This window comes from Oncorhynchus mykiss, chromosome 4, assembly GCF_013265735.2.
Source record: "Oncorhynchus mykiss isolate Arlee chromosome 4, USDA_OmykA_1.1, whole genome shotgun sequence".
NCBI lineage: Eukaryota > Metazoa > Chordata > Actinopteri > Salmoniformes > Salmonidae > Oncorhynchus > Oncorhynchus mykiss.
Genome location: NC_048568.1, coordinates 42,433,364 through 42,457,917, shown reverse-complemented (window position 1 = coordinate 42,457,917; position 24,554 = coordinate 42,433,364). Strand labels below are relative to the sequence as shown.

At 43.3% G+C, this 24,554-nt stretch overlaps 1 protein-coding gene across 4 annotated transcripts; it reads left to right on the top strand.

The window, feature by feature from the left end:
• Window positions 1–1,991: 1,991 nt before the first annotated feature.
• On the top strand, window positions 1,992–15,751 carry LOC110522652 (zinc finger protein 513). 4 transcript variants are annotated; one of them, XM_021601125.2, is made up of 5 exons: window positions 1,992–2,223; window positions 2,784–2,920; window positions 10,254–10,391; window positions 13,483–14,151; window positions 14,338–15,751. In XM_021601125.2, exons 1-5 carry the CDS (start codon window positions 2,213–2,215, stop codon window positions 15,192–15,194), a joined length of 1,812 nt encoding a protein of 603 aa, XP_021456800.2. In that variant the 5' UTR covers window positions 1,992–2,212; the 3' UTR covers window positions 15,195–15,751. The 4 variants fall into 4 exon arrangements, with proteins under 4 accessions (XP_021456800.2, XP_036832282.1, XP_036832281.1 ...); XM_036976386.1 differs by lacking the exon at window positions 1,992–2,223 and adding an exon at window positions 2,459–2,629 and having other exon boundaries at window positions 13,486–14,151; XM_036976385.1 differs by lacking the exon at window positions 1,992–2,223 and adding an exon at window positions 2,469–2,629.
• The last annotated feature ends 8,803 nt before the right edge of the window (window positions 15,752–24,554 follow it).

The following is a 24,554-nucleotide window of genomic DNA, read 5'->3' as shown; positions in this document are numbered from 1 at the left end:
AACCGTGACGGCATGTAAGACAATTTATGATATAACACAATGGGTGGCTAATTTGTTATACTGCATTGATATTTGATATGATTTATAACGTGTTTTGTTTTAGACTGAATGTTTTGCATGCCAACGGTGGTTCCATGTGCTGTGCCTAGGAATGAAGACAAGAGTTCAGAGTGAAGAACACAAACTGGAAGTGCAGTCTTTGTTGTTTAAAATGTATGCTATACCCCATCCACACTGAAGAGGCTCTGACATGTACATCAACCAGGGATAAAGAGAAAGTTAACACTGTGAAATGTTTCGTACTTATTTGAAGTAAAGTGTCTGACATTTTGTAAAAGATTAAAGGTCTACAGTTTATTTTTAATTTGTCAATGTTACATTTTTATTCATTGATTTACTGGCCACCATTACTGTCGTTACATGTTCAGTATACTGTATTGACCAGCAAACCCACTGCAGTCTACCTCACCAGCTCACTCTCCATCCCTGTTCAGTATATGTATTGTCCAGTAAACCCACTGCAGCCTAACTCACTAGCTCCCTCTCCATCCCTGTTCAGTATATGTATTGACCAATAAACCCACTGCAGCCTACCTCACCAGCTCACTCTCCATCCCTGTTCAGTATATGTGTATTGATAAATATATATATATATCTCCATCCCTGCTTTGGACAATTAATAACATGACTCTCGTACTTTGCCCTTTTCCTTTATGGTTGATATTAACGATGAAAGGAAATATTATCTGTCCTATTGTGTACCGCTGTTAAATACTGTGTGAAAAAAAAACAGGGAAAATAAAATACTTAGAACTACCAATTATTATAGATAATTATTAAAGAAAAGGGTAAAAACAACACTGGACTTAACCCCCTAACTGTCAAACTAATAATAATGTACAACAATATAGAAGATACATGAAGAGGTTCTGCAATATGGGTGTATATCCCCTGCATGCTTCTTAGGTGTCTAATTGACATGACCAAGGAGCTATTTAAATGTCAAACAATGAAACATGTATGTTATGTGCGTGATTTTACAGTACACAAACAAAGAGTGTGCACTATAAGGCTAGTCTGTGGACATTCTGAAGTGTGTTTGAGTTCAGTAGGTCACATGACCAAGGAGCTATTGAAATTAGAAAGTTTGAAAAATTATTGTAAAACCGTGTGAGATGAAAATGAACAAATCAAAGGGTGTGCAATATAGAAGGGTAGTCAGTGGACATTTTGAACCTTGTTTGAGTCAAGAAGGTCCCATGACCAAGGAGCTATTGAAATTCGAATGTAAAAAAAAATTGTACTTTGTTTACACTCCCTAACTAATTAATCTATGAATACAAAATGCTGCTCACATTTCCACATGTTTATTAGCTTTGGAAAGCGAATGAATGTCCGAATCATAAAAAAAATAAGACATGTGCAATGTTGTGTGCAATTTTTCCAACATCATGACACTTATTTGGAGTCTGTGGCTCAAGTGGTTTGAAAGCGCGAATATCTAACTTGAAACTGTCTTTACCCCGGTAGCTCTGAGACATTTTTACAACTAATTAAAACTCTAAAAATAAACACATGGGCAAATGTTACCAAACATGATAATAATATGCCTGCAATACGGGAGGCAGTTAATTGTTAAATTACACTTTCCTTTTTTGGAAGGCTACTGTCTCTGCGCTGATCGCCTGTAAGTGAGACAACGTTAGCTAGTCAATGGGAGAGTAGTAGAACGCCCCTCTGAATAATGGCTGTAGTTTTGGCTTAACTGCGTTGGGAAAAAGAAAGACTCAGGTGAGATACACAAATGCTTGTATTTTCTCGTAGTGAGGAAACGAGTAACTTTTTACAACACACATTACATTTTATGGACATAATTAATGAAATGTCCATTTAAATAGGCTGCAAATGGCTGAAACTATTTTTTTTTAACAGAAAGGCAATAAAATAAAATAAAACTACATGTACCACGAAACAGTCGACCGGAAATGTATTTCGGATGCGGAAACACGTGTGACAGCGGAAGAGAATGTATACAATGGAAATCAAAAAATCAATTAAGTTATGAAAAACACCATTAATTGTCTTTCTTTGTCGCAGCTGCACATAAAAAAATGGCGGATATCTCGACACAGTCATTTAGATCTCGTTTATGAACGTTTACATGGAGCGTTGAGTTACTGGATGAAAACGGCTACAGACGAGAGGTTTATTTATGATATTTAGGTAAGTTAGCTTGATAACTAACGTTAGTCATACTTGTTTTTTTTTCTATAGCTAAGGTTACGGATCTTAATCGTTGTCTACATCTTGTCATTAACTAGCAAGTATACTTTTTTATTTATTTTTATAACAAACTGCACTTCAATTTGAAACAGTAGCCTTTCATTCAAATTAGCCTGGTAACGTTACGTGTAGTCATTGATGTTAACATTATTAGCTAGATAGTTAACATAATTAGATAGTTAGCTGTCTACAAAGAATCATTAAGGGCCTTGAGCAAGCTGCAACAACATCCACCGGACAGAGCAATTTGATCTGACCGCATCCCTTTACTCAGCCAAATGGCTTGCTATGGTTATCTCTAATGTTAACAAGGCATTTTAATCATGGATGTACAGCTGTTACCTAGGTCTGTGTCACGCAGTTGCTAGCTAGTTAGCTGTGCCTTTACCCGAGCTATGTAGAGATGTAGCTAGGTTCAATTGTGCCTGAATTGCTTAAATGCTTTGGCATATCTGATTGATATTTATCAATCTTTTAAAAAAGTTTTTTTTTGTGTCTAGAACTACTGGAGAAGCACCGTTTCCTGGAAAGCAGCATGAGCTGATAGTGCCCGAGGTGTTCCAGAAGAGGTTTCAAAAGAGAGAGGCTGCCCGGAAGATGCCAAGAAGAAAACAACAGAATCCTCAATCTGTCAAGTGTAAGGGATCAAACTTTCATTCTTATAGCACAAACAGACTGGTACCCAGGCGATGTATCATTCTAAACATAGGTCATGTTTAGCATATGACAAAGAATACCAAAAAAAAAAGTGGAATGTTAGGAGAAAAAAAACAAAAAACAGGTCTGGATATCAGGCCAACTGTTATATGAATTGGCCCTGTATAGAACAGGGACGGTCGCTCCCATTTCTGTATGCGGAAACAAGCATTATATTGCCATTGTTAATGTCGTTTTACATTGCGTCCTGTCTGTGCACACCGACTGACTACCTGATAGTCACATTTTGAAATACAGGAACAACAGCATTCATTCATTCACAACATAATTCATTTACTGGAATGTTTTGTAAGGTGTAAACTGATGTGGTAATGTTATCCAACATGGTGAAATGGACATACTTTGTGATGAAAACCATCCTACTCCAATAGGCATTTGACTGGAGAACCTGGCAATGGTTAAACAATTGTTTTCACGTGATAATCTTTGAGGAACAGATGATGTCCAAAAAATGATAAGAAATCATAGTTAGATGAAGCTAATAGCCTACAGGAAATGACTTGAATGTTATCAGATAGCCTATGGGAAATGACTTGTATAAGCTATGTCATCAGGTTAGCCTTTATTTATACAGCACATTTCATACATGGAATGCAACAGAATGTGATTTCAAAGGGGAAAACTAATCAAATCTATGAAAATAAAGGCTGAAATAGTTACTACACAAACATAAGAGGATTAAAATATATAAAAAAAAGCATAACAATAAAAACTGAATGACACAAAAGCCTCCTGAGGAAAAGCAAAGCTAAAATGTGTGTTTTTAAGATCTCTTTTCAATATGTCGAACAGTTTCAGCCTCCCTCAGGTTCTCTGGCAGGCTATTCCAGAGGCAGGGAGCATAGTAACTAAAGCCTGCCTCCCCATGCTTCTTGGTCCTAGTCTTTGGGATAGTTAAGGCTAGTGCCAGGAGACCTACTGGGTACATAACTTAAAAGCATGTCTGACATGCAGTACCAGTCAAATGTTTGGACACACCTTCTCATTCAAGGGTTTTTTGTTACTTTTACTATTTTTTACATTTTAGAATAATAGTGAAGACATCAAAATGATTAAATAACACATATGGAATCATGTAGTAACCAAAAAAGTGTTAAACAAATCAAAAATGTATTTTAGATTCTTCCAAGTAGCCACCCTTTGCCTTGATGACAGCTTTACACACTCTTGGCATTCACTCAATCAGGTTCATGAGGTAGTCACCTGGAATGCATTCCAATTAACTGGTGTACCTTGTTAAAAGTTCATTTGTGGTATTTCTTTCCTTCTTAATGCATTTGAGCCAATCAGTTGTGTTGTGACAAGGAATACAGAAGATGGTCTTTTACCAAATAGGGATAAGTCCATATTATGGCAAGAACAGCTCAAATAAGTAAAGAGAAACGACAGTCCATCATTAATTTAAGACATGAAGGTCAGTCAATCTGGAAATGGTCAACAACTTTGAAAGTTTCTTCAAGTGCTGAAACTGGCTCTCGTGAGGACCTCCACAGGAAAGGATGACCCAGAGTTACCTCTGCTGCAGAGGATAAGTTCATTAGCGTTACCAGCACCTCCGATTGCAGCAAAAATACATGCTTCAGAGTTCAAGTAACAGACACATCAACTGTTCAGAGGATACTGAGTGAATCAGGCCTTCATGGTCGAATTGCTGCAAAGAAACCACTACTAAAGGAAATCAATAAGAGACTTGTTTAGGCCAAGAAACACGAGCAATGGACATTAGACCCGTGGAAATCTGTCCTTTTGGTCTGGAGTCCAAATGTGCTATTTTTGGTTCCAACCGCTGTGTCTTTGAGACGCAGAGTAGGTGAACGGATGATCTCTGCATGTCTGGTTCCCACCGTGAAGCATGGAGGAGGAGGTGTGACGGTGTGGGGATGCTTTCTTGACGACATTGTCAGGGATCGTTTTAGAATTCAAGGCACACTTAACCAGCATGGCTACCACAGCATTCTGCAGCGATACAACATCCAATCTGATTTGGCCTTAGTGGGACTATCATGTGTTTTTCAACAGGACAATGCCCATCACACCTCCAGGCTGTGCAAGGAATATTTGACCAAGGAGGAGAGTGCTTGAGTGCTGCATCAGATGACCTGGCCTCCACAATCACCTGACCTCAACCCAATTGAGATGGTTTGGGATGAGGTTGACAGCAGAGTGAAGGAAAAGCAGCCAACAAGTGCTCAGAATATATGGGAATTCCTTCAAGACTGTTGGAAAAGCATTCCAGGTGAAGCTGGTTGAGAGAATGCCAAGAGTGTGCGAAGCTGTCATCAAGGCAAAGAGTGGCTATTTGAAGAATCTCAAATCTAAAATATATTTAATTTGTTTAACACTTTCTTGGTTACTACAGTACATGATTCCATATGTGTTATTTCATAGTTTCGATGTCTTCACTGTAGAATAATAATGTAGATCCTTCTATCCCAGGGAGGCCCCCGGACCCTCTAAACAAGGGGACTGGAATTGGCCAAACTTGCAGTTTTAATACATGTACAAAATGATCACTTCAGTCCATGTAGATGAAGGGGAGGAGACGGGTTAAATAAAATGTTTATTTTTATTTTTTTAAGCCTCGAGACAATTGAGACATGCATTGTGTATGCGTGCCATTCAGGTGGCGAATGGGCAAGACAAAATATTGAAGTTTCTTTGAACGGGGCAGGGTAGTAAGTGCCAGGCGCACCGGTTTGAGTGTGCCAAGAAATGCAACGCTGATGGGTTTTTCCACATTCAACAGTTTCCCGTGTGTATCAAAGAATGGGTCGACATCCAGCCAGTTTGACACAACTGTGGGAAGTGTTGGAGTCAACATGGGGCCAGCGTCCCTGTAGAAGACTTTGAACACCTTGTGGAGTCCATACCTGACACATTGTTTCTGAGGGCATAACGGGGTCCCACTCAAGATTAGGAAGGTGTTCTTAATGTTTTGTACACTCTGTGCATAGGGCACGGGTCAGATTAGGATCTCAAGGAATTCAGCTACAAATGTGTTTTATGTAGGAAATCTGTTCACTTAAGTATTCCCACGAATAAAGCCATAACAATCTCATTTTGGAGTTTAGCTGTAGTCAATTTATAGTGTACAAATTATAATTATGCCCAGACAAAAACCGTCCCGCAGCTGAATCTACTTGCCTAGGGAGTAGGTGCCATTTGAGAACCAACCAGACGTGTTCAGTCATGTACTGTCATGCATCACATTCTCCACTAGAGGTCAGCAGAGTTAACTCAGAAGGTCTCTGTGGCAGACTGAAAACTACAGGCAGCTGGTGTCATTGACTGCTGGATATTCATAGCTGTGTATATCCATGGTGTTTTTTTTTTACATGAACTTTGAATTTCTGTCATTTCAGGCTAGCAAAACATGGCTTGATTCATATGAAATGGCTAACATCAAGTTAAGGATCATTTTACCTCCATCTTGCCTGACACCTTAGACCCCCATCCAATTTTGCATACCGCCCCAACAGAACCACAGACGATGCCATCACACTGCACACTGCCCTATCCCATCTGGACAAGAGGAATACCCATGTAAGAATGCTATTCAATGACTACAGCTCAGCATTCAACACTATAGTACCCTCCAAGCTCATAAAGCTTGGGAACCTGGCTCTGAACACCACCCTGTGCAACTGGGTCCTGGACTTCCTGATGGGCCGCCCCCAGGTGGTGAAGGTAGGAAACAACACCTCCACTATGCTGATCCTCAACACTGGGGCCCCACAAGGGTGCATGCTCAGTCCCCTCCTGTACTCCCTGTTCACCCATGACTGCGTGGCCACGCACGCCTCCAACTCAATCATCAAGTTTGCTTGATGATTGGCGACACAACAGTAGTAGGCCTGATTACCAACCATGACGAGACAGCCTACAGGGAGGAGGTGAGGGTCCTGGTGGAGTGGTGCCAGGAAAATAACCTCAACGTCAACAAAATGAAGGAGCTGATCGTGGACTTCAGGAGACAGCAGAGGGAGCACCCCCCCCATCCACAACGACGGGGCCGCAGGGGAGAGGGTCAAGAGCTTCAAGTTCCTCGGCGTACACAACACTGACAATCTGAAATGGTCTACAGGCACAGACAGTGTGGTGAAGAAGGCGCAACAGCGCCTCTTCAACCTCAGGAGGCGAAAGAAATTTGGTTTAACCCCTAAGACCCTCAAACTTTTACAGATGCACAATTGAGAGCGTCCTGTCGGGCTGTATCACCGCCTGGTACGGAAAATGCACCGCCCGCAACCACAGGGCTCTCCAGAGGGTGGTGCGGTCTGCCCGACGCATTATCGAATGCACACTGCCTGCCCTACCAGGACACCCGACTATCACAGGAAGGCCAAAAAAGATCATCAAGGACATCAACTGCCTGTGCCACGGTCTGTTCACCCCGCTTTCATCCAAAAGTCATGGTCAGTACAGGTGCATCATGGGACTGAGAAACTCTCACTTCTTCTTCTGGTTTTCATTCCCTGATTTAATATAAAATTCAATTACTAGGATGTTTTTTGTTACTTTTCAGGGCATTTAACAGCATACAATTCTCTTGCATATAATGATCGTCTTTGGTGACATTTTGTCAAAGGGTGGTAGTAGTAGGCCTTTTGTGGAAAATTAAGGACGATACTTTGTTTTTATTTTATATTTTTATTTGTGATTTATTGTGTACTGGACAAAAAATAGAAACGTAACATGCAACAATTTTAAAGATTTTACTGCATTACAGTTCATGTGAGGAAATTTGACCATTTTAAATATCTTCATATGACTGAGAATAAAGATATGCATTTGTTGGTCACAGATCAAAAGTATGTTGAAAGTCATTGGCATTAGTATGGATTTGGTCCCCCCCTTTTGCTCCACTCTTCTGGGAATGCTTTCCACTAGATGTTGGAACATTGCTGCTATAACAGCCTCCACTCTTCTGGGAAGGCTTTCCACTAGATGTTGGAACATTGCTCCAGGGTCTTGCTTCCATTCAGGCACAAGAGCATTAGTGAGGTCGGGCACTGATGTTTGGTGATTAGGCCTGGCTCGCAGTCGGCGTTCCAATTCATCCCATAGGCGTTCAATGGGGTTGAGGTCAGGGCTCTGTGCAGGCCAGTCAAGTTCTTCCACAATGGTTTTTGACTAACCATTTCTGTATGGACCTCGTTTTGTGCACAGGGGCATTGTCATGCTGAAACAGGAAAGGGCCCTTCCAAAACTGTTGACACAAAGTTGGAAGCACAGAATCATCTAGAATGTCATTGTATGCTGTAGCGTTAACATTTCCCATCACTGGAACTAAGGAGCCTGAACCATTATTCCTCCTCCACCAAACCTTAGTTGGCACTCTAGAGAACACGTTTCCACTCCAGAGTCCAGAGTGGTGGCGAGCTTTACACCACTGCAGCCGACAGCCATGGAAACCCATTTCATGAAGCTCCCGACGAATACTTCTTGTGCTGACGTTGCTTCCAGAGGCGGTTTGGACCTCGGCAGTGAGTGTTTGCAACTGAGGACAGACGATTTTTACGTGCTTCAGCACTCGCCGGTCCCGTTCTGTGAGCTTGCGTCGTCTACCACTTTGCGTTTGAGCCGTTGTTGCTCTTAGGCGTTGCCACTTCACAATAACAGCACTTGCAGTTAACCCTGGCAGCTCTATCAGGGCAGAAATGTAACAAACTAACAAACTTGTTGGAAAGGTGGCACCCTATGACGGTGCCACGTTGAAAGTCCGAGCTCTTCAGTAAGGCCATTATACTGCCAATGTTTGTCTATGGAGATTGCATGGCTGTGTGCTTGATTTTATTGACCTGTTTCTATTTATTTTTTTTTATTCTATTTAACCAGGTAGGCTGGTTGAGAACACCTTTATTTAACCAGGTAGGCTGGTTGAGAACACCTTTATTTAACCAGGTAGGCCAGTTGAGAACACCTTTATTTAACCAGGTAGGCTGGTTGAGAACACCTTTATTTAACCAGGTAGGCCAGTTGAGAACAAGTTGTCATTTACAGCTGCGACCTGGCCAAGATAGAGCAAAGCAGTTCGACAAAAACAGAGTTACAAAAACATAGTCAATAACACAATAGAAAAGTCTATATACAGTGTGTGCAAATGTAGTAGGATTAGGGATGTAAGGCAATTAATAGCCCATAGTGGCGAAATAATTACAATTTAGCATTAACACTGGAGTGATATGTGCAGGTACACATGGATAGATAAGCTGTTTACAGATGGGCTGTGTACAGTGATAATTAAGCTGCTCTGACAGCTAAAGCTTAAAGTTAGAGAGGGAGATATAAGACTCCAGCTTCAGTGCTTTTGCAATTTGTTCCAGTCATTGGCAGCAGAGAACTGGAAGGAAAACCTGTCAGTAACGGATTTTGCTGAATCCACTAATTTGAAGCGGTGTCCACATACGTGTGTGTGTGTGTGTGTGTGTGTATAGTGTTTCTTAAAGGTACGGGTGTGGATCAGGAAACCAGTCAGTATCTGGTGTGACCACCATTTGCTTCATGCAGCACAACACATCTCCTTCACATAGAGTTGATCAGGCTGTTGATTGTGGCCCGTGGAATGTTGTGGCCCGTGGAATGTTGTCCCACTCCTATTCCATGGCTGTGTGAAGTTGCTGGATATTGGCAGGAGCTGGAACACACAAATGTACACTCCGCTCCAGAGCATCCCAAACATGCTCAATGAGTGACATGTCTGGTGAGGATGCAGGCCATGGAAGAACAGTTGCATTCACCCACCATACACCTGGTTGTGAGGACAGTTGAATGTACTGCTAAATTATCTAAAATGATGTTGGAGGCGGCTTATAGTAGAGAAATTAACATTAAATTCTCTGGCAACAGATCTGGTGGACATTCCTGCAGTCAGCATGCCAATTACACGCTCCCTCAACTTGAGACATCTGTGACATTGTGTTGTGACACAACTGCACATTTTAGAGTGGCCTTTTATTGTCCCCAGCACAATAAAATGTAATGAGCATGCCGTTTTAATCAGCTTCTTGATATGCCACACCTGTCAGGTGGATCGATTTATCTTGGCAAAATATTAAATGCCCACTAACAGGGATGTAAACAAATTTTATGCACACAATGAGATAAATATATTTATTGTGATTTGTGGAAAATGTCTGCTCTTTTATTTCTGCTCATGATACATGGGAGCAACACTTTTTTTCCCCATGTTTTATATTTTTGTTTAGTTATCGATAGCGTATGTTAGATGGAGTTGTTGCTCTGTGTTGCAGTGGATTCTGAAGATGGTGTAGTGACCATTGTAGCTCCAGGAATCCTCACCTTGGAGGCAGATTTCCTTCTGGGACACGACCTTGAGTTTTGTGACGCCGACCATGACAAGATCCTAGGCCTGGACGACAAGTACTCAGGTTGGTACTTCTTTAAATTTTATTTATTAAAGTTTTATTTGACCAGCTTAGTCACAATTCGGTCAAATCTCTGAGGGAGGGAGACCTGGGCCCGAATTTATAAAGTGTCTCTGAGGAGATTGCTACTGTTCTGGAATCAGTTTAGCACTTATATGGTGGTGCTTTTATAGTCCTGTCAAACCGGTATGCATTGGTTGAAACTCCTATGTTAAATTAAAAATAATATTCCCCCCCCCCCCTCTGTCAAGCACATTGTTGCATTCCATGTCTGAAATAAAACTGGATTTGATCTGACAATTGGATTTAGATCCATTTGGACTGAGTACGTTTGTAGACAGTTAAGATTAAATTTACAGTTTACAGCACATTTCTGCCCAATTAAAAAAAACAACAACAATGTGCTACATTTTCTTTGTAGCATTTCAGTAGAATCTGAGTTGTAAAACCGGTGCAATTCAGTTGCTTTGCAACAGTAGTGGCTCGCTGCTCGCTAGCGGACAGCTCGCTAGCGGACGGCTCGCTAGCGGACGGCTCGCTGCTCGCTAGCAGCTGTAGCTAGTAAGCTAACGCCAGTTGGATGAGAAGCAAAATGACGGAAGGGTTTTCATATGGCTGAAGTCATCTGTGTAATTAGAGCACAAACATAAAGATGGCTAACCTCCTTGGCTGCTGTTATAGCCAGCTCTGGGAATACTGCCATGCTGTTCATTTATAATACATGCACACGCCAGAATGTTGCTGTTTTAAAAGATCCAGAAAGCAAATTCTAACCCTTATGTATCAATTCAGTACGCTCCCTCCCTTCTCAATTACATTTTCTTATTGTCATTATTATCCACTTTCCGTAACAGGGTTTGTAGCTCACCTGGGATTTGAAGTTCCTGGGTTTGCCTACCGGAGGGGATATTTTGACCATTCTCTTTCCTGTATAGTATTTGACGCCACCCTCCCTTTCCCGACACATACACCGGAACGCAAACGCGTGTGCGTGCTTATTTTCATTCATTAGGTGTGCCTCTTTTTAAAGAACCTTTTTGGGTTCGTTGGGCATCGTTGAGTTGCAAGGGACAGGGAGTGTGACAACGCGTACTAGTCAGTGGAGAGAGCAGCTCAAGGGACAGGGAGTGTGACAACGCGTACTAGTCAGTGGAGAGAGCGGTGGAGAGAGCAGCTCAAGGGGCAGCGAGTGTGACAACGCGTACTAGTCAGTGGAGAGAGCAGCTCAAGGGGCAGGGAGTGTGACAACGCGTACTAGTCAGTGGAGAGAGCAGTTCAAGGGGCAGGGACTGTGACAATGCGTACTAGTCAGTGGAGAGAGCAGCTCAAGGGACAGGGAGTGTGACAACGCGTACTAGTCAGTGGAGAGAGCAGCTCAAGGGACAGGGACTGTGACAACGCGTACTAGTCAGTGGAGAGAGCGGTGGAGAGAGCAGCTCAAGGGGCAGGGACTGTGACAACGCGTACTAGTCAGTGGAGAGAGCAGCTCAAGGGACAGGGACTGTGACAACGCGTACTAGGCGGTGGAGAGACCAGCTCCCAAACTCTCAAGGAAGACGGTACAAATGTTTACAACTTCTCTTTCAGGCACCACTTTGTCATTTTGAGACGCTAAGAAATTTGTCAAGCTCGCTCACGTGGAGCTGACAAACAGCTATGTGAGAAGGTTTGACTCCTAAGCAACCTGCCTACACATTGTTGGGAGTACAATAGACCAACATAGCTACTGCAGTACGTCAAAACTGTGTGCTGGGAAAACCTTGGTAGAGCATGGGTGGAGTAGCCATAGGTACTGTGTGCTGGGAAAACCTTGGTAGAGCATGGGCGGAGTAGCCATAGGTACTGTGTGCTGGGAAAACCTTGGTAGAGCATGGGTGGAGTAGCCATAGGTACTGTGTGCTGGGAAAACCTTGGTAGAGCATGGGTGGAGTAGCCATAGGTACTGTGTGCTGGGAAAACCTTGGTAGAGCATGGGTGGAGTAGCCATAGGTACTGTGTGCTGGGAAAACCTTGGTAGAGCATGGGTGGAGTAGCCATAGGTACTGTGTGCTGGGAAAACCTTGGTAGAGCATGGGTGGAGTAGCCATAGGTACTGTGTGCTGGGGAAAACCTTGGTAGAGCATGGGTGGAGTAGCCATAGGTACTCGTGAATTTCCTTTTCCAGTTTTACTTCTCAATTTAAAAAGTAGTTTTTTTTTGTTTTTAAATTAAGATACACGGTCCATGATAGCATCATGTCATGGAGGTCATGCCAAAAGCTACTGCTGAATTCAGACCCATTTGAGATGTGCCAGAGACCACCAAAACAGACTGACTGGGGTCAAGGGCTTGAGGCTATGCATCACCTTCATGTTAACCTGGTTGGGCTTTAGACTGATGCCTTCTCTCCTTTCAGGGGTGGCCATGAGTATGAGTACTGGAATGAATTTCAAAGGCTTAGTCTTTTTAAAATACTATAAAACTATTTGGTGGAATGTGCCCTGAATGGGCAAGTACAATTATCTTGAAGATCGATGTTAATTTACTTTGACTCTAGTGTTCTCCTTTTTTTGTGGGGACACAACAACAACACAAAAAAAGAAACCAAGCATCACACCGTTCTTCTCCCAAAATTCCCCCCCCCCCATCTACTCCGTGTGTCTTTCACTCAACTGCGTTCAGACTCTACACCCTCGGTCTCGATGAGCCATGTAATGCCTTAAGCTACGTTGCAGTGCCTTAGACCTCGGGAGGGCTGAATAAATTAATGTTAAATGGCACTAGCTTTTCTATTTATATATATATTTATATTATTGTGTGTGTGTGTATATGGGGAAATTATTTCCAAAGGTTATAAAATGCGATCTGTTGGCATTTTAAGATAAATGAGAAATGTTTTTCAGGCGAGTGCTCAACCAGTCAAATGCCAAATTCCCATCTCTAGCTCCACCCATCCTTCCCCCATCCCACCCTTCACCCCTCTCTCCCGCCCTCCCTCTTCCACAACTTGTAGAGTCCATGTCCTGACAAATTGAGGGGGGATGCAACTCTAATATGAGGAAGGTTTTACTATTGTTTGGCCTGTTCCTCATACTGCTGTTTTCTCCTCCTGTAGCAGCTGAGATCTCTGTGTACCCTCTGGGTGATGAGGAGAGTTGTGCCTTCAGCAGTCTCAGTATGGCTGGGCAGTGTGACCAGGAGCAGGGCCCTGAGTCCCAGCCCGACCACGAGCCTCCCTACCTGTCCTGCCGGGGCTGTGGTCTGGACCTAGTGGGACCCTACTGTCACCGCTGCTGCAAGGGAGAAAGGGGGGAATTCAGAGGCTTTCGCTCTGGTTCGCGATCACAAGCGGACGATAGCGAGGAAGGGGACGGAGGCGGGATGGACGGCGCTGATGGAACGGACGATAACTTCATAGTGGGCGACGACGGTCCTTCCTCCAAGCGCCACTCCTGCCAGTTGTGTGGGTTCTCCTCACGCTATGCCAATCACGTCAAGAGGCACATGAAGACTCACAACGGGGAGAAGCCGTACCGTTGTCCCCTGTGTACCTACGCCTCGGCCCAGCTGGTCAACCTGCAGAGACACCTGAGGATTCACACTGGGGAGAAACCATACAGCTGTGACTCCTGCTCCTTCGCCTGCAGTTCCCTAGGCAACCTGAAAAGGCATCAGAGGATGCATGTGGTGGGACAGGAAGCAGTCAGACCTGCTAGTGGACCTCCTATTGGTCCCTCTGGTCTGAAGAGGCAGCGGGAGGAGGAGCCTAATGTGCCAGCTGAAGGTAATGTCAAGGCTTTTCATTTAATTTAATTTGAAAAAACGTGAACTAAAGATTCAGGCCTGGAATTGTTTAAAGATGTGTTCGTGTATATTTTCCTAAACGTATATTGTCTGTGTTTTTATATATTTTAGGCAAATATATATTTTTTGAACTTGCTTGTTTCTCCCACATCTGATCTCGTTCCAGAAGCCCTAAGGCCTGACCTGAACCTCCATGTAGGGGGCCATAACAGAGACTACCTGCCATGCTCTGATGGACTGAGGGTACCACCACCAGAACTCCCTGAGCATCATCCCTCAAGACTTCTGGAGGTGCCTGGCTGTGGACCTGGGGCTGAGTCCGGGGGTAGGGTTGGGGCTGTGGTGGGAGTGAAGTCCGAGGACAGAGATTCGCTCCCTCCTCTCCCCTTCCTCTTCACCTGTCGTCTCTGTGGTATCCCCATGGAGGACGAGGACGGCTCCACCACCCAGATCTGTGCCAAGTGCACCCTGGACATGCTGAACAAGGACTCGTCTGGCCCCAACAGCCCCGGAGAGCGTGGGGACAAGGTCTACACCTGCAGTGCCTGTCCCTTCCTCACCCACTACCCCAACCACCTGGCGCGACACATGAAGACGCACAGCGGAGAGAAGCCGTACAAGTGCCCTCAGTGCGACTACGCCTCCGCCCACTTCGACAACCTGAAACGCCATCACCGCGTGCACACGGGCGAGAAGCCGTACAAGTGCCACCTGTGTGACTACGCCTGCGGGAACCTGGCTAACTTAAAACGTCACCAGCGGGTCCACTCGGGCGCCAAGCCGTTCCAGTGCGCGGTGTGTAGCTACAGCTGTAACCAGAGTATGAATCTGAAGAGACACATGCTGAGACACACGGGAGAGAAGCCTTATAAGTGCCAGCAGTGTGGATACACCACGGGACACTGGGACAACTACAAACGACACCAGAAGAAACATGGCCTCGCCACCGACGGATGGGTCAAAGTTCAGATGCCAGGTGCCCATGAGGAGGAGGAAGAGAGGGAGGTGGGACAGCCAGAGTAAAGAAGGAGTTGGTGATGCAGTATTTGCTCAGATAAGGAGAAGAGCTGGGACATACATTTAACATGTAAATAAAAGATAAATCCTAGATTGTTTTTGTTATTTTGTCAAAGATCTTCTGCGGCTGCTATGGAGAATCATGCAAAATATAAAATGATTGTGATTATTCTTGTTTTTTATGCCTTTGGACACAGAGTTGGATGGAGGAAGCTATTTAGATTGTTGTTGCCAGACGAATGGACTACTTTAACATTCCCCCTAAAGCCCAAAACGCTGCATTCTCCACCATATGCTGTTTTCTTACACACACCAACTGTGCCCTACAGCTCCTCCAAACATCATTGCACATTATGGCTTACAACCACTAGTTGACCTCTTATTACAGATGTAGGACCTTCATTTGAACCAGTTTTGCTACAGCAGGAAATGTGGATTATAATTCATGGACATTTTTTTGTAGGGGTTGATTTTCATTTTTATTCAGGGAAAATCAAGTCTGAAATTTCAAAGTGGAAATTAAACTTTTTAGAAGCTATAAAAAATAAACTCGTACACTACAAGTTTGCTTGGAAAATTGTCAGCGACAAAAGTAATCAAATTAAGATCCTACATCTGTACCAGTCTAGTCTACAATTCCAAACTCTCTACTGTCCACTTCATCTTCCATAGCTCCTCCCTGCTCTCCTCCTCAACCCCTTATATCTCCATTACAACCTGGGGGCGTGTTCAGCAGGACACAGCGTTTTGGAACGTTCAGATAGAAATATTTCTATGTAGAACAATTTAATGTCTGCTCTATTCAGGGTATTTCTATCTGCTACGTTCCAAAACATCTGACTCCTGAAGCTGTCCTCGTTGAGAAAGGCCCTCGGACGGAGAGTGTATGGACTTAGCCTGATACCAGATCTCTTGCTGACCAACTGCTGTCAATGACCATAGGCGTTGGCAAGACTGCACAAACCGATCTGGGACCAGAGGGGTATACTATAAAGTAGAATCAACGAGTTAGCCAGAGAGCTTTGATAAACAGCCAGAAATATTCACTTGGATACACTACATGACCAAAAGTATGTGGACACCTGCTCGTCGAACATCTCATTCCCAAATCATGGGCATTAATATGGAGTTGGTCCCCCTCCCCCTTTACTGCTGTAACAGCCTCCACTCTTCTGGGAAGGCTTTCCACTAGATGTTGGAACATTGCTGCTATAACAGCCTCCACTCTTCTGGGAAGGCTTTCCACTAGATGTAGGAACATTGCTGCTATAACAGCCTCCACTCTTCTGGGAAGGCTTTCCACTAGATGTAGGAACATTGCTGCTATAACAGCCTCCACTCTTCTGGGAAGGCTTTCCACTAGATGTTGGAACATTGCTGCTATAACAGCCTCCACTCTTCTGGGAAGGCTTTCCACTAGATGTTGGAACATTGCTGCTATAACAGCCTCCACTCTCCTGGGAAGGCCTTCCACTAGATGTTGGAGCATTGCTGCGGGGACTTGCTTCTATTGGTAGTGAGTGTTGCAACCGAGGACAGACAATTTTTTTTAAAGAGCTTCAGCACTCGGCGGTCCTGTTCTGTGAGCTTGTGTGGCCTACCACTTTGCGGCTGAGCCGTTGTTTCTGCTTCACAGCACTTACAGTTGACCGGGAGCAGCTCTAGCAGGGCAGAAATGTGATGAACTGACTTGTTAGAAAGGTGGCATCCTATGACGGTGCGACGTTGAAAGTCACTGAGCTCTTCAGTGAGGTCATTCTACTGCCACGGTTTGTCTATGGAGATTGCATGGCTGAGTGCTTGATTTTTATACAGCATCAGCAACAGTGTGGCTGACAAAACCGAATCCTCTAATTTGAAGTAGTGTCCACATACTGTGTGTGTGTGTGTATGTATATATATATATATATATATATATATATATATACATACACTGCTCAAAAAAATAAAGGGAACACTTAAACAACACAATGTAACTCCAAGTCAATCACACTTCTGTGAAATCAAACTGTCCACTTAGGAAGCAACACTGATTTACAATACATTTCACATGCTGTTGTGCAAATGGAATAGACAACAGGTGGAAATTATAGGCAATTAGCAAGACACCCCCAATAAAGGAGTGGTTCTGCAGGTGGTGACCACAGACCACTTCTCAGTTCCTATGCTTCCTGGCTGATGTTTTGGTCACTTTTGAATGCTGGCGGTGCTTTCACTTTAGTGGTTGCATAAGACGGAGTCTACAACCCACACAAGTGGCTCAGGTAGTGCAGCTCATCCAGGATGGCACATCAATGCGAGCTGTGGCAAGAACGTTTGCTGTGTCTGTCAGCGTAGTGTCCAGAGCATGGAGGCGCAACCAGGAGACAGGCCAGTACATCAGGAGACGTGGAGGAGGCCGTAGGAGGGCAACAACCCAGCAGCAGGACCACTACCTCCGCCTTTGTGCAAGGAGGAGCAGGAGGAGCACTGCCAGAGCCCTGCAAAATGACCTCCAGCAGGCCACAAATGTGCATGTGTCTGCTCAAATGGTCAGAAACAGACTCCATGAGGGCCCAACGTCCACAGGTGGGGGTTGTGCTTACAGCCCAACACCGTGCAGGACGTTTGGCATTTGCCAGAGAACACCAAGATTGGCAAATTCGCCACTGGCGCCCTGTGCTCTTCACAGATGAAAGCAGGTTCACACTGAGCACACGTGACAGAGTCTGGAGACGCCGTGGAGAACGTTCTGCTGCTTGCAACATCCTCCAGCATGACCGGTTTGGCGCTGGGTCAGTCATGGTGTGGGGTGACTGACCCCTCTGCCATTAGGTACCGAGATGAGAACCTCAGACCCCTTGTGAGACCATACGCTGGTGCGGTTGGCCCTGGGTTCCTCCTAATGCAAGACAATGCTAGACCTCATGTGGCTGGAGTGTGTCAGCAGTTCCTGCAAGAGGAAGGCATTGATGCTATGGACTGGCCCACCCGTTCCCCAGATCGGAATCCAATTGAGCACATCTGGGACATCATGTCTCGCTCCATTCACCAACGCCACGTTGCACCACAGACTGTCCAGGAGTTGGCGGATGCTTTAGTCCAGGTCTGGGAGGAGATCCCTCAGGAGACCATCCGCCACCTCATCAGGAACATGCCCAGGCGTTGTAGGGAGGTCATACAGGCACGTGGAGGCCACACACACTACTGAGCCTCATTTTGACTTGTTTTAAGGACATTACATCAAAGTTGGATCAGCCTGTAGTGTGGTTTTCCACTTTAATTTTGAGTGTGACTCCAAATCCAGACCTCCATGGGTTGATAAATTTGATTTCCATTGATAATTTGTGTGATTTTGTTGTCAGCACATTCAACTATGTAAAGAAAAAAGTATTTAATAAGAATATTTCATTCATTCAGATCTAGGATGTTATTTTAGTGTTCCCTTTATTTTTTTGAGCAGTGTGTGTATATATATATATATATATATATATATATATATATATATACATACACACACACATATACAAATTATTTTGGGGGTTGAGTTGGAGTAGACCATTCCCATTTCAAGTTGAACTTTCCCCAAAAAATACAAAACAATTTTCAGAATATTTAAGGAAAGGTGTAGTGTGTTGCTGTGGAAACGCTCACTGTGTTCATATTAACTGTGAAGCCCATTTGTTATGTTCTCCTGTTTTGTTACTACTTGAAGAAGCAAGTATGCTTCCCCACATGCACCCTATTTCCTATGGGCCCTGGTCAGAAGTAGTGCACTACATGGGGAATATGGTGCCATAGTAGGGCTCTGGTCTAAGTAGTGCCCTATTAATGGAATATGGTGCCATAGGGCTCTGGTCTAAAGTAGTGCCCTATTAATGGAATAGGGTGCCATAGGGTTCTGGTCTAAAGTAGTGCCCTATTAATGGAATAGGGTGCCATAGGGTTCTGGTCTAAAGTAGTGCCCTATTAATGGAATAGGGTGCCATAGGGTTCTGGTCTAAAGTAGTGCCCTATTAATGGAATAGGGTGCCATAGGGTTCTGGTCTAAAGTAGTGCCCTATTAATGGAATAGGGTGCCATAGGGTTCTGGTCTAAAGTATGTGTGTGTTTATGTGTGTGTGTGTGTGTGTGTGTGTATATATATATATATCGTTTATTTTGTTTATGTGACCATCCTCATTAGATGTGCTTTTCTTTTAATAATGATTTCCCCCTTAATCTTGAATGTGTGATGTGCCATTAAGCTTGTTATACGGGAGAAATATACAAAATGACCATGAACTTTTCATCTTGTCAAGTCCATGTGTTACTATATACAGTAAAACAAATATCAGGTTGTAACGAAATGATGGATAATCTGAAATGCATTGATTAGTCTAGCCTGGAGTACCCCACATTTCTTGGGTTTGGGGTTTGGGGGTCCATTTCAGTCAATTCAGAAGTAAACTGATTCAAAAGGACAATTAGAATTTCACTTTCAATTTGAAATGGAATTCATCCCAACCCTGGCTGAATGTCTTTTTCCCCTCTCACTGTGTGTAGAAGGTGAGATGTCTTGTGTGTGAGCTTTAAGACAGACGTGTGTGTGTGTGTGTGTGTGTCTGTGTGGCGCTTAAGGTTATGTCCAGCCCTACCTATCTACGGTCCAAGTGTAACTCTTGTTCTGATGGTTTTATATTTGCCTTAAGTATTTTGAAATAAAACACTTTGTGTTCACTCAGTGGGAGATCAGACTGCATTCTTTTGTTTCTGCATTTTTGGGGGCACGATTCCAATTTAGGAAATTACGTACATTTCCTACGCACTTCTCAGTAGTTTGCGGTTCCCTTGTGCACGCTGAATACATGTAATTGAACCACTGACACCCCCCCCCCCCCCCCCCCCACCACTTGCTGGCCAACATTTTCTTGTGGCGTTGTCATTAAATACAGTTTTCAGTACATTTATCTTAAGACATCAATTTAAATTTGTTCGACAGACTATAACGGAGAGAACCGTTCAGAATATTAGAGATCAATGAAAGAAAACCGTCAAAATATTCAGTTTCACCAACTGGTAGATTTAAAAATACTCATCTTGTAAATTTGATTTAGGGTTAGGAAAGTGTTTAAAAACATATTTTAAGAGCCTTTATGCATGAAATAAATGGTTTTATTCTTTCTATAAAATTGCCACATTCAATTCTGCAACCCATGGATATGCTGAAAGGTTAGTGGATCATAAGGAGAATAGCAGGTTATAACCCTCGTCTATAGCCTGCACGAACCATGGAACGGTGTGACGACACAGCCGAGTATAGGTTATAACCCTCGTCTATAGCCTGCACGAACCATGGAACGGTGTGACGACACAGCCGAGTATAGGTTATAACCCTCGTCTATAGCCTGCACGAACCATGGAACTGTGACGACACAGCCGAGTATAGGTTATAACCCTCGTCTATAGCCTGCACGAACCATGGAACGGTGTGACGACACAGCCGAGTATAGGTTATAACCCTCGTCTATAGCCTGCACGAACCATGGAACTGTGACGACACAGCCGAGTATAGGTTATAACCCTTGTCTATAGCCTGCACGAACCATGGAACGGTGTGACGACACAGCCGAGTATAGGTTATAACCCTCGTCTATAGCCTGCACGAACCATGGAACTGTGACGACACAGCCGAGTATAGGTTATAACCCTCGTCTATAGCCTGCACGAACCATGGAACTGTGACGACACAGCCGAGTATAGGTTATAACCCTCGTCTATAGCCTGCACGAACCATGGAACTGTGACGACACCGCCGAGTATAGGTTATAACCCTCGTCTATAGCCTGCACGAACCATGGAACGGTGTGACGACACAGCCGAGTATAGGTTATAACCCTCGTCTATAGCCTGCACGAACCATGGAACTGTGACGACACAGCCGAGTATAGGTAATAACCCTCGTCTATAGCCTGCACGAACCATGGAACGGTGACGACACAGCCGAGTATGGCGCCATGAGTCCGGTTCAATCGTTTATGGCTTGGTCTGCATTCTGGCTCATCATCATAATAAGTAACCACATGGCTGTGACAGTGTTTAGAGGAAGTAAATAAATGTTGGGATAATGTAGGCTATACCAACTGAAGGGAACCGACAGTAAATGGAATGATAATGTAGCCTATACCAACTGAAGGGAACCGACAGTAAATTGAATGATAATGTATGCTATACCAACTGAAGGGAACTAACAGTAAATGGAATGATAATGTAGGCTATACCAACTGAAGGGAACCGACAGTAAATGGAATGATAATGTAGGCTATACCAACTGAAGGGAACTAACAGTATATTGAATGATAATGTAGACCATACCAACTGAAGGGAACTGACAGTAAATGGAATGATGATGTAGACTATGTAGATAATGTAGATAATTGAGACACGGATCACTTTAGGTTTGATATGCAGCACATCAGAAATCCTTCCATCTGAAGTAAGGAGACTTCTCCCTCATCTGACACACAGGCCCTTCACTAGTTTATACCAGTAGAATGAATGTTACATTCTGTTGTTCATCCAAGGCTAATACAAATACAGACTCAAGATTGTTGGTATAATTTGGCACCTAAACATTTATTTAAATTCATTTCACAGTATAATACGGTGATGGGAAAAAACAAAACAGAATCATCATAATACCCTATTTCCCATAGGGGTCTAAAGTAGTGCACTACATAGGGGTGCCATTGGGTCCTAATAAAAAAGTAGTGCACTACATAGGGAATACTGTAGGGTGCCATTTTGGCCGATGCAAACAACATTCTCTGCAGAAAACATCCATCCATTCCATAAGAGCACAGTCTATGGGTTTGCACTTCCTTGACTTGCCATGGCGCTACATTTGATCAGAACAGCTGGTTGAGATAACATTCTGCTTCCTCCTCATAGCCTGGTCCCAGATCTGTTTGTGCCGTTTGGCTCACTTTCCATAGCCTGGGTACTAGTCTGTTTAGCTAGCATGCCACTCATTTTATTCTGTGTGATTGTGAGTGGAAGGCTAATAACTAAGACAGACTTGTACCCAGGCTACTACAATGACCGTAGGCAAGACAACACAAGCGGCTCTTGGACCCCAAGGCGATCCTCCTATAGCTTTCTCCGTGTCTACTTTTATTAGTATTCAATATATGGTAATACGAGACTAAGTATTGTTCATCAACGAGGAAAAAGCCTGGAATCCAGGTTACATTGATGCTAACAAAATGGGAATGTTTTGAATAAACTCCTGTGGAATCCAATTTAACAAAATGGTGTAAATGAATTTTTCCATACAGACTTTCATCTGTGTCCTTGGACATGAGATCACAAATTAAATATGTCCATTTTCAATTAAGCAGCTCGAGATGATTGCCTCATTGTTTATTCAAGAAAAACGTTACTTTGTTTGCTAAACTAACACAATCAATAATCAAAATCAGAAATGGTATTTTAATACACTTTTCAATACAACTAAAAAATAAAAAATCATTCTGTAAACAATTGATTACATTTGATCTGTTTTTGATGACAAACGATTGACTATTCAGATGTTACTACAACGTTCAGAATATTGTACTTGCATGTACATCTATAAGTCACTTTTGTTTTTTTTAAGTCATGGTATAAAGTTTGTTGTGCAAAATGCTTCAGTAAACTATAATTTTGGCATTTATGAAGAACCACAAAACAAATCGGTGAGGGAGGGGGGGGGGGGGGGGGGGGGGGAACAAGAAACTATCGATTTTCAGAACCCTTTGGAAAAATTCCATGGCACCCTATTCCCTATGTAGTGCACTATATAGGGAATAGGGTTATATAATGCCCTGGTTTAAAGTAGTGCACTATATAGGGAATAGGGTTATATAATGCCCTGGTTTAAAGTAGTGCACTATATAGGGAATAGGGTTATATAATGCCCTGGTTTAAAGTAGTGCACTATATAGGGAATAGGGTGCTATAGGACTCTGGTTTAAAGTAGTGCACTATATAGGGAATAGGGTGCTATAGGACTCTGGTTTAAAGTAGTGCACTATATAGGGAATAGGGTGCCATTTAGGAAGCAGACCATTGTTTTTCATGCTCCACATTACTTAATAAATATCCATCTCCATCTGTAACACTGTGCAAAATTCTGGGTTCAGGAAGTGCAAGCAGTACAGCCGACCAAATCAAACCACATCTCCTCCTGCAAGATTCTAGCTGGTGAGGTCGCATTAGCTAAGGCTGACACTTGGTTGGTGGGTTTTGCGTTTCGACCTATGGTAAACCCACAGTGGACCACAGGACCAGAAATGGAAATGTTCCAATCATCTTTCTGGCAATATTAACAAGTCTGAAACCTGTACTTGGAGATTCACATTGAAACTCATACTAATCATCATTAAAAACAGCACTGTTATGAAATGGGGAAGATCAATAACACCCTACAAAGGAAGATATTGGGAAAAACAATTTTGGCATATTGGCAACATTAACACTTACATTCCACAGATAATTAACCCATTTCAAGAGCTAGAATTGACAACGTACCTTGGATTTCTGATGTGACAGAATTACAGGCTAAAAGAAAAGACACTGATGAAGACAAAGACACAAGGCCCCTTTTAGAATGAAGGAATGTCAGGACGCTCTATGGTAGAATGAAGGAATGTCAGGACGCTCTATGGTAGAATGAAGGAATGTCAGGACGCTCTATGGTAGAATGAAGGAATGTCAGGACACTATGGTAGAATGAAGGAATGTCAGGACGCTCTATGGTAGAATGAAGGAATGTCAGGACGCTCTATGGTAGAATGAAGGAATGTCAGGACGCTCTATGGTAGAATGAAGGAATGTCAGGACACTATGGTAGAATGAAGGAATGTCAGGACGCTCTATGGTAGAATGAAGGAATGTCAGGACACTATGGTAGAATGAAGGAATGTCAGGACGCTCTATGGTAGAATGAAGGAATGTCAGGACTCTCTATGGTAGAATGAAGGAATGTCAGGACTCTCTATGGTAGAATGAAGGAATGTCAGGACTCTCTATGGTAGAATGAAGGACTGTCAGGACACTATGGTAGAATGAAGGAATGTCAGGACGCTCTATGGTAGAATGAAGGAATGTCAGGACTCTCTATGGTAGAATGAAGGAATGTCAGGACTCTATGGTAGAATGTAGGCATGTCAGGACTATGGTAGAATAAAGGAATGTTAGGACGCTCTATGGTAGAATGAAGGAATGTCAGGACTATGGTAGAATGAAGGAATGTTAGGACGCTCTATGGTAGAATGTAGGCATGTCAGGACTATGGTAGAATGAAGGAATGTCAGGACTCTCTATGGTAGAATGAAGGAATGTCAGGACTCTCTATGGTAGAATGAA